The sequence below is a fragment of the Oncorhynchus mykiss genome, chromosome 8 (assembly GCF_057628025.1).
Source record: "Oncorhynchus mykiss isolate SJ-2025 chromosome 8, ASM5762802v1, whole genome shotgun sequence".
Classification (NCBI taxonomy): Eukaryota; Metazoa; Chordata; class Actinopteri; order Salmoniformes; family Salmonidae; genus Oncorhynchus; species Oncorhynchus mykiss.
In genome coordinates, this window is record NC_143029.1 from 38,759,423 (window position 1) to 38,770,475 (window position 11,053).

The following is an 11,053-nucleotide window of genomic DNA, read 5'->3' on the forward strand; positions in this document are numbered from 1 at the left end:
ATTCACACATACCTGCTACGATGTACATGCTGTCTCCCTCAGTGCCCTCCTTGATTACATCATTTCCTGGTTTGAAGTCGATCGCCACCAGGAGCTCCACCATCATGGTGATCTGCTCATCGTCAAGGCGACTCAGGAAGTCATTCTTCTGGATGGCCTTGATGATCAGACTCGTCTCACTGTGGAAAGAGACATTCTGTATATATTCACACCAGCATACTCTACTGACGTCACATAACACATGATACTGTACATATCATGATGCTGCATGCATAACGCTAGCCAATCACCTGACGGTCTTCTTGACTTTAGTCTTTATGATCTCCTGCTGATCCTCTGGGATTGGCTCAGGGGCCATGACAGCCACTCTGCTCTTCCTGACCACAAGTCCCCCTTCATTACTGATCCTCTGATCAGGGAAGTCTGGAATAGATACACACCACACACAGGACATGGGGTTAAAATACATGCTGCACTTTGGTTAGTGATCTGACACAAATGGCTGCCGTTCGTCACACAGGTGGTTGCCATAGTCACATTTAGCCCTTTACCCAGGTCATGGTAATGACTCTGAAGCTCCTGCAGCAACTTCTCCGTCTCCTGCAGTCTTCTTTCTAGAGGTGAAAGGAGACCATTGGTTGTGAAAGTTGTGGTTTAGATCATGGTTTATTTTATGGCTGTAGTCTTGGTTGTGATCATAATCATGGTCAGGGTCGTGATTGTGGTTGTACCCAGGTCCTTGTTGTGGTTCTGCAGCTCCTGGTTGACTAGGGTCTGTTTCTCCAGCTGCTGCCTCAGCTCCTCCACCTGGCACTCCATGGCTGAGGGGAGGGGTAGAGGATGTGTGAGGAGTCACAGGATGGGAAAACAAATTAACATATAGGCTTACACACAAAATGTAAGTGCTTATGCACACTTGTACTCATACAAGTTGCATAAAACATGCACCCACCCACACATGCGCACGCACTCACGCGCACACACACCACTGCCTCATCTGTCATTAAACTGGCACACAGCCAGCATTCAGCGAGAGGTCTCTACACTGTCATCATGAATAATGCACACAACTGATGGGCTACCAACAGGAGGTACTGTAAATACCATCACACCCTGGGAAGACAACGCATATAGAAACTCTTATCACTAAGGTAAAGTCCTGTCCTAATTATATGGTCATGTTGTGTTTATATTCACTTAAACACTTGTGACTCTAATATTTGTGTACCTTTTGGCAGTCTCATAAATCAGACAATTGTTTCCGAAATCAAAGCTACCTTTTGGTGTGTGCAGGAATAATTGTCTGGAGCATGTCCTAAACACAAACCCACCCTCTCATGGGAGTACTAATTGTTTGTGTTTTCTTGAATGTGTTTGTGCATATACAGTACATCTCCCTGGGCCGTTCATGTGTATGAGTATGCATGCACACGCTAGCAGGGACACACACACAGCTGTGAACAAAAAATCCTACCCAAATACACTGACCAGTTCACAATTGCACTGATTGCGAGGGCTAATTTAGTAGTCAATAAAAAAACTGCTTTGGTCTCTGTTGACAGAGCATACATTTAGCATCCAACAAATCACAGGGTTAGCCTAGCACACACATCCCCATCAAATCAAATCTAGTTGTATCTGTCACATGCGCCGAATACAACAGATGTAGACCAGTGGAGAATCCAGAGGAAGAAGGGGAGGACCATTCTCCTCAGTGAAATTTCCTAAAAATATAAACGTTAGAAAGATTAAAAAAGTTATAATTTTTAGATACAACTATACTAAATATATTCATATGTCACCAAATAACTGCAACTTCTTTTTCTAACAGCACCTAGCAACAAATTTAAGTACTTTTAAAAATGTATTTTGAACTTTTAGTAACTTTTGAAACGTGACTCAAACAATAAAATGCACGTATTTTCCCTCTAAATTACACAAAAAATGATTTTCTCTGTCACGCACTCAGTCACAACACACGTGCCTGGCTGCAAAAGTGCATTGTGAGTGACATCAGCAGCAGGCGCTCAGCTCGTGCATAGGCAGCGGCAGGCAGCAAGCAATTTCTGCAAATTGCAAATCATTGTTGGTTCGACGAGCCAAACCCAATAAATATAGTTGGTCGCGAATGTTTGATCTTGAACAGAACTTACAACATCAATCAATATGTCTCAATCAAAATTGTACAGCCAGAAGTACAGAAAACAGTGGGAGTCTGTACCTGAACAAATGTCAAATGTCATATTTTTTGCTGAGATGGCCAGTCAATTTGAGTGACATTATTGTGTATTCTACGTAATGACGCAGTTTTACAATATCATGCAATGACAACTTACCCTGAAAATGAGTTGGCAACACTGGAGGGTCGACCTCTGCCTGAGATCAGTTTCATGAAGAAGGATGAAAAGGTGAGGGTGTTCAATATCAACTGGTATCAATAGTAAAGCTGGTTAACAGGGAGCCTTTCATCAAGCCACCTGTATTGCTGGCCTTGTCTGCTTTTTGGAAAGTCTGAGCCTTGGTCGAAAGGTGTGTGTACAGTGACGTGAAGAACATCGTTTGTTCAGCTAAATGGCAAAACAAAAGCATGGAGCGTATGAATGCCCACATATTGAACTTGTGACTGTCTTTTCCGAATGATTTGATAGCGTCCATCCCATCATGCATGAAAATGTGGATTAAAGAGAGAGGTTGACGCAGCGCATTTTTTCACGTTTGCTTATGTAGGCTTTCCACTTTCCTCCAGTATTTATTTAGCTAAGATAACACATAATCACTCCGGACAGACCCAAGCAAAAACTCTACACCTAAACATCAGAAATCTGACATGCTGTACGGGGTGAAATTTAGAATATTTTTCAGTCTGATCAACTGTAGGCTACTAATAAGAGCAGCTGCATAATGTTCCATCAGGTCAGGGTAAACTAATTGGTAACGTTAAGTATTTATAGTCCATTTCTGTGTCAGGAGAAAATGTGAATGTGATCAAATGTAGTTTATATTCAAAATTGGGCTGGCTAGGCTGCCTATAGGTTTTCAATCCAAAATTAATCAGTCAACATAATCGTGATGACAGATGTGAGTAAATGTTTTATAAGGCCAACAGTTGCATAGGCCTGCATGATGCAAACATGCATTAAGCAAGCTCAGCCCTGTGAGTTATGTTGTCTATGTGTCTGGGTAGAGGAAATCCCCCTCCTAATCCGGTCTAAATATAATTTATATGAACAAATATAAGGAAGCTGCAGTTTGACAGGGGTTTCATCCCCCCAAGGTCAGGAGTTTTTTAAAACCATGTGACCTGATTAGGAAAAACTGGTCCCATCACAGCCCACATGAAACATTTTTACAACTGATTAATCACTGTCATACCTTAAAGGGTTCAGAGTTTTCCTAGTTAGGTTAACTTATAAGGAACAACTCCAGGACCTAGGGGGTAAAAATTGCCCCACCACTCTGGGACCTATGGTGCCACCAGTCTGCTTGCAGTTGTCTGTTATCGTCAGGTATGTGGATAATCAGGGCTTTATTCAGGAACGTTTCTTGGCCTACTTTGAAGTGGGTGAGATGCTCAGGCTGTGTTTGACTTCATAGAGAAATGTGTTGTCCAAACCTATGATGGCATAGCTATAATGGAATGTATCTGCTATTTCATTAACAGCCAAGTCACCTTCCTGTTCCTTGATTAAGAGGCGATGACCACTCCACTCCACTACCATTGTCAACTCTCTCATTACCTAAATTTAAGCCATGTCTCACGTGCCAGCTCATCCACTGGCACAGTGAATGTTTCCTCTCCAAGCTTTTTGAGTAGCCTTATCAATTTTAGCTCGTTATTGTATGTAGAGTCAATCACATCCACAAAAACAATCACATTATTAAACATCAATGATTTTACTCCTTGCTTGGACTAACTCATTCTTAGCTCTTTTGTCTAACTCTGTAGTGTGTTATTGTTTTTTGTTTTCCCAGTCAAATCCTGTCCTGTACTGGTCAAGCCTCTGAACACCTCAACTCATGCATCATACCCACATTAAATCCCTGCTGTGATCTCTGTCCAACACTGTGTAAGTAGCCCTCTCATTCCTATTCCCTATAATATTGTACTATAAATGTCTTTATTAAATGCTTTAGGTTAAAATACTTGGTCTTTGACGATTTTTGAAACACACTTTGTTGTCTCCCATCCTCCTCAATGTTTCAATTCACCCATCTCCGCTGGTCTAGACCTTATAGTGAAATACTTACTTACAAGCCCTTAACCAACAATACAGTTTTAGAAAAATAATTGTGAAGAAAGTATTTACTTAAAGTTAAATATAAAGATGAAAATAGAAAAATAACAACTAATTAAAGAGAAACAATAAAATAACAGCAGCGAGGCTATATACAGGGGGTACCAGTACAGACAGAGTCAATGAGCGAGGGCACAGTTTAGTCAAGGTAATTGAGGTAATATGTACATGTAGGTAGAGGTAAAGTGACTATGCATAGATAATAAACAGTGACGAGCAGCAGCGTAAAATAGTCTGGGGAGCCATTTGATTAGCTGTTCAGGAGTCTTATAGTTTGGGAGTAGCAGCTGTTGAGGAGCCTTTTGGTCCAAGACTTGGCGCGCCGGTACCACTTAATGTGTGGTAGCGCAGAAAACAGTCTATAACTTAGGTAACTGGAGTCTCTGACAATTTTACGGGCTTTCCTCTGACACCGCCTGGTGTAGAGGTCTTGGATGGCAGGAAGCTTGGCCCCAGTGATGTACTGGGTTGTATGGACTACCCTCTGTAGTGCTTTGCGGTCGGAGGCCGAGCAGTTGTAACCTGTCAATGGTGCAGCTGTAGAACCTATTGAGGATCTGAGGACCCTTGCTAAATCTTTTCAGTCTCCTGATGGGTATTAGGCGTTGTCATGCCCTCTTCACGACTGTCTTGGTATGTTTGGACCATGATAGTTTTTTGGTGATGTGGACACCAAGGAACTTGAAGCTCTCAACCTGCTCCACTACAGCCCCGCCATGAGAATGGGGGCCTGCTCGGTCATCCTTTTCCTGTAGTCCACAATCATCTTTTTTGTCTTGATCACGTTGAAGGAGAGGTTGTTGTCCTGGCACCACACGGCCAGGTCTCTGACCTCCTCTCTATAGGCTGTCTCATCGTTGTCAAACTTAATAACGATGGTGTTGAAGTCGTGCTTGGCCATGCATTCATGGGTGAACAGAGAGTATAGGGGGGACTAAGCACACCACCCTGATCCAGTATCAGATGGTGGTGTTTAGTCCTAGGGTCCTTAGCTTAGTGATGAGCTTTGAGGGCACTATGGTGCTGAACGCTGAGCCATGACCAGCCTTTCAAAGCATTTCATTGCTACAGACGTGAGTGCTACGGGTTGGTAGTCATTAAGGCAGGTTACCTTAGTGTTCTTGAGCAGAGGGACTATGGTGGTCTGGTTGAAACATGTTGGTTTTACAGACTCGTTCAGGGAGAGGTTGAAAATGTCAGCGAAGACAGTTGCCAGTTGGTCAGCGCATGCTCAGAGTACATGTCCCGTTAATCCGTCTGGCCCTGCGGCCTTGTGTATGTTGACCTGTTTAAAGCTCTTACTCCCATCGGCTATGGAGAGCGAGATCACACAGTCATCCTAAACAGCTGATGTTCTCATGCAGGCTTCAGTGTTGCTTGACTCGAAGCGAGCATAGAAGTAATTGTGCTCGCCTGGTAGGCTCGTGTCACTGGGCAGCTTACGGCTGTGCTTCCCGTTGTAGATCATAATAGTTTGCAAGCCCTACCACATCCAATGAGCGTCAGAGCCAGTGTTGTACGATTCAATCTTAGTCCTGTATTGGCGCTTTGCCTGTTTAAGGGCAGTCGGAGGGCATAGTGAAGAGCATAGTGGGATTTCTTATGAGCATCCGGGTTAGAGTCCCGCTCCTTAAAAGCGGCAGCTCTACCCTTTAGCTCAGTGCGGATGTTGCCTGTAATCCATGGTTTCTGGTTGTGCTATGTACGTACGGTAACTGTGGGGACGACATCATCGATGCACTTATTGACGAAGCCAGTGACAGATGTTGTGTACTTGTCAATGCCATCAGAAGATTCCCGGAACATTTTCCGGTCTGTGCTAGCAAAATAGACCTGTAGCTTAGCATCTGTGTCAACTGACCACTTCCGTATTGAGCAAGTCACTGGTTACTTCCAGCTTGATGGTGGAGCTGGAGGGGAAGGCTGCTGTCTTTTCGGCTCTTAACCAACCATGCTACTTTGATGGGTTTTTCGCTTTGTTCATAACTTGTTTTATACATAATGTTGCTGCTACTGTCTCTTATGACCGAAAAGAGCTTCCGGACATCAGAACTGCGATTGCTCACCTCAAACTGGACGAAGAGTAGTTCTTTAATGAGTCGGACAGGAGGGATATAATGCTGATATCCGACCATGCCCAGATCCCCGTTATTCAATGGAGAAGGAAATGGAAATTTCACGAAAGAGATCAGGGTGCCTTGTGAGGATAAGGCAACGAGTGGCTAATCTGCCCTTGCCTTCCGTCCTGCTAGCTAATGTTCAATCGCTTACAAATAAATGGGATGAACTGAAAGCACATTTATCCTACCAACGGAACATTAAAAACTGTAATATCTTATGTTTCACAGAGTCTTGGCTGAACGACGGCATAAATAACATACAGCTGGAGGGTAATACACTCTAAGGCAGGACAGAACAGTAGCCTCTGGTAAGACACGGGGTGGAGGCCAATGCATTTAAACAACAGCTAAGTCTTGAGGTTTAGCTCGCCTGAGTTAGTGTGGTCTCCAGCTTATCATAAGATACTCTATCTTCCTCGAGAGTTTTCATCTGTATTTTTCATCACTGTGGACATACCACCACAGACCGATGCTGGCACTAAAACCACACTCAATGAGCTGTATACCGCCATAAGCAAACAGGCAAATGTTCATCCAGAGGCGGTGATCCTTGTGGCCGGGGACTTTAATGCACTTTAAATCAATTTGACCTAATTTCTTTCAGCATGTTAAATGTACAACCATTTAAACCAAATGTACAACCAATTCTAGACCACCTTTACTCCGCACAAAGCTCTCCTTCACCCTCCATTTGGCAAGTCTAACCATAATTCTATCCTCCTATAATCGTGCTTACAAGCATAAATTAAAGCAGGAAGCACCAGTGACTCGGTCTATAAAAAAGTGGTCAGATGAAGCAGATGCTAAACTATAGGACTGTTTTGCTAGCACAGAGTGGAATATGTTCCGGGATTCTTCCGATGGCATTGAGGAGTATATCACATCAGTCACTGGCTTTATCAACAAGTGCATCGAGGATGTCGTCCCCACAGTGACTGTACGTACATACCCCAACCAGAACCCATGGATTATAGGCAACATTCACACTGAGCTAAAGGGTAGAGCTGCGGTTTTCAAGGAGCGGGAATCTGACCCGGAAGCTTATAAGAAATCCCGCTATGCCCTCCGAAGAACCATCAAACAGGTAAAGTGCCAATACAGGACTAAGATCGAATCTTACTACATCGGCTCCGATACTAGTCGGATATGACAGGGGTTGCAAACTATAACAGACTACAAAGGGAAGCACAGCCGTAAGCTGCCCAGTGACACGAGCCTACCAGATGAGCTAAATTACTTCTATGCTTGCTTCGAGGCAAGTAACACTGAAACATGCATGAGAGCATCAGCTGTTTAGGACGACAGTGTGATCTCGCTCTCTGCAGCCAGACGGACTACCAGGAAGTGCACTCCAAGCATGCGCTGACCAACTGGCAAGTGTCTTTACTGACATTTCCAACCTCCCCCTGTCTGAGTCTGTAATACCAACATGTTTCAAGCAGACCACCATAGTCCCTGTGCTCAAGAACACTAAGGTAACATGCTTAAATGACTACCGACCCGTAGCACTCATTTCTGTAGCAATTAAATGCTTTGAAAGGCTGGTCATGGCTCACATCAACAGCATCCTCCTGGACACCCTAGACCCACATACCGTCCCAACAGATCCAACGTCTCTCCTTTTTTTTCAAGTTTTCCACTCCGCTAGCAAGCACCTCGCGTAAATAGGTGTGCATTTATTTTTCCTCTACATGGTTCACATCAAACACCATTATCAAAGAAACCCTAGACCCACTCCAATTTGCATACTGCACCAACAGATCCACTGATTATGCAATATCTATTGCACTCTACACTGCCTTTTCACACCTGGACGAAAGGAACACTTATGTGAGAATCCTATTCATTGACTATAGCGCATCTTTCAACACCATAGTGCCCATACAGCTCATTACTAAGCTAAGGACCCTGGGACGAAACACCTCCCTCTGCAACTGGATCCTGGACTTCCTGACGGGCCGCCCCCCAGGTGGTAAGAGTAGGTAACAACACATCTGCCACGCTGACCCTCAACACGGGAGCCCCTCAGGGGTGCATGCTCAGTCCCCTCATGTACTCCCTGTTCATTTATGACTGCATGGCCAGGCAGAACTCCAACACCATCAGTATGTTTGCTGATGACACAACAGTGGTAGGCCTGATCACTGACAACGATGAGACAGCCCCCCGCCCCCTCTGGAACACTGGTGCCACTCTCTGCTGTTATCTATGGATAGTCACTTTAATAACTCTCCCTACATGTACATATTACCTCAACACCGGTGCCCCCGCACATTGACTCTGTACCAGTACCCCTGTATATAGCACTGCTATTGTTATTTAGTGCTGCTCTTTAATAATTTATTATTCTTATCTCTTTTTTTGATATTTTATTTTAGTAAGCATTTCACTGTAAGGTCTGCACCTGTTGTATTCAGCGCGTGTGACAAATACAATTTGATTTAGTTTTTGATTGTAAGCAGGAATCAGGAGTATAAAGTTATTGTCAGATTTGCCACATGGAGGGCGAGGGAGATCTTGTGTGGAGTTATTGTGGTCTAGAGTTATTTTTCCTCTGGTTGCGCACATAATATGCTGGTAGACTTGAGTTAAAACGGATTAAAAGATTCTCTACGTCAGGCGAGCAAAACCTTGAGACTTCCTTAATTAATATTAGATTTCGTGCACCAGCTGTTATTGACAAATAGACAGACCTCCACCCCTTGTCTTCCCAGAGGCAGCTGTTCTATCTTGCCTGATGCACCGAAAACCCAGCCAGTTGTATGTTATCCATGTCATTGTTCAGCCACGACTCAGTGAAACATAAGATATTACAGTTTTTTAATGTCCCGTTGGTAGGATAGTCTTGATCGGAGCTCATCCAATTATTATCCAATGGTTGCACATTGGCAAATAGGACTGATGGTGGAGGCGGATTACCCACTCGCTGTCAGATCCTTACAAGGCACCCCGACTTACATCCCCAATATATCTGTCTCTTGCGAATGAAGGTGATTTGGGCCTTGTCGGGTGTCTGAGTAAATCCTTTCCGTCCGACTCGTTAAAGAAGAAATCTTTGACCAGTACGAGGTGAGTAATCGCTGTACTGATAAGAGACGGTAGCAGAAACATTATGTACAAAATAAGTTACAAATAATGCGACAAAGCACACACAGTAGCACAATTGGTTCAGAGCCCGTGAAACAGCAGCCATCTCCTCTGATGCCATCTCGCACTGCCTAGCGCCCGCTCTTCACGTGACCCAAATTACCTTTACTTCACCCTGAACATTGGACAGGGCAGAGATTAGACATGGTATTACAGTGATTGTAAAGTCACCCAGCAAACAACTAACCATAATAAAGTAGATAAAGAGACTGCATTTTCCACTCTGTAATTATAGACAAAACTATTTAATTTCTAAATGGAAAATATGAATTCATTGGTGTGAAGTGTATGTCAGTCATGTTTAAAAAGTATACTGGCCCCCAAGCCAGTCACTACAGTCACAACCTGAGCTCATTAAAACTAGATGCATTTAGTTGCAACTGGGTTCTGATGTTGCTCCAACAGGTCTCATTTTGGCACAAATACATTGATGCTACAGGGGAAAAGACTAAAGTTAGACTCACCTGTAGTCTGTGAAGAGAGGAGGGGTAGGACGGAGGGTGAGTCTGTGTAGCTGCTAGGGTGACCACATGGATCTTCACATGAGGTTCAAGACCTTCCTCCAGCACTCTGTAAATCCAGTTGGTCCTGTATCAGGCTTTCTCCACCTGTAGCTTGAAGGGAAATCCTATTCAGAGTCCACTCACCTGTACAGGCACTAACACGCTGACTACTATCACCTAATCCTTTATCTTTCCTCTCCCTCACTCTCCTCTCTCTGATCTCACCTGGCTCCCCCCATGCCTCTTGCTCTTACTTCTCTCTCTCTCCCTTTCTTCCACTCCCCCTGTCTCTCCTTATCTGTCTGTCTGCTCAGTAGCTCCAGTGTTGGATTATTAACCAGACCCCAGAGGCACCTCCTACCACACCAGGTAGAGGAAGACAGGGTAGAACCAAGTAGGAGGGATGGGTGGGTGGGGAGGGAGGGAGGGAGGGAGGGAGGGGGAAAAGTGCAGGAACTCAGGGAGGTTGAAGTAGAGGGGGCTAGGAAAAAAGAAGAGATGGAGGGGGGAAATTAAGGGGAGGGCGGTGGAGCATGGAACAGGGGAATGAAGAATGAGTGGGAGGGAAAAGGAATACTCCTCATACTCTGTCTTGATCTCCATTTGTAAGAAACAAAACATCTATGAATACACAGGCCTTTTCACACAGGGGAAGAGAGAGAGCGGTAAAAACAAAAATCAATACAGACCCACATTGTATTAGCACTAAATTGTGCCAGAGCAGGTTCAAAAGATAGGAGTGAAAGAAAAGTGAGAGTCAACGGTAAATAGCACCTTGCAAAACACATAATCACCAGAGACATTCAACCACTGGTTTCAACCAGCGGAAACTAGCATTAATCGTACAATAAACTGATATACGCTGAGGTTAAAACAAGGTGGAAAAAGCTGCTGCTACTTTATCAAGTGCTGTTTTTCCACAGAAAACCACAGTGAAATCATTGGATCTTTTCCAGCCCAGCATCCTTTAAGGAATGTAAATGAGGCT

The 11,053-nt window shown here is 44.1% G+C and overlaps 1 protein-coding gene across 2 annotated transcripts in view; it reads right to left on the minus strand.

Annotated features, from left to right (window-relative positions):
- The window catches only part of LOC110529892 (cGMP-dependent protein kinase 2), a 44,021-nt gene extending 33,575 nt beyond the window's left edge, over positions 1-10,446 (minus strand). The window contains exons 1-5 of one of the 2 annotated variants that reach the window (XR_016497785.1): positions 10,027-10,411; positions 732-821; positions 552-614; positions 291-423; positions 13-179 (exon numbers count right to left, since the gene is read on the minus strand). Coding sequence is in view for 1 of the 2 variants with exons in the window: in XM_021612548.3 (XP_021468223.1) it covers positions 13-179; positions 291-423; positions 552-614; positions 732-819 (451 nt within the window). In the remaining variant the exon portion in view is untranslated. Of the gene's footprint in view, positions 1-12; positions 180-290; positions 424-551; positions 615-731; positions 822-10,026 lie in introns of both variants that reach the window. The other variant, XM_021612548.3, reaches the window with a different exon arrangement.
- Between the last annotated feature and the right edge of the window lie 607 nt (positions 10,447-11,053).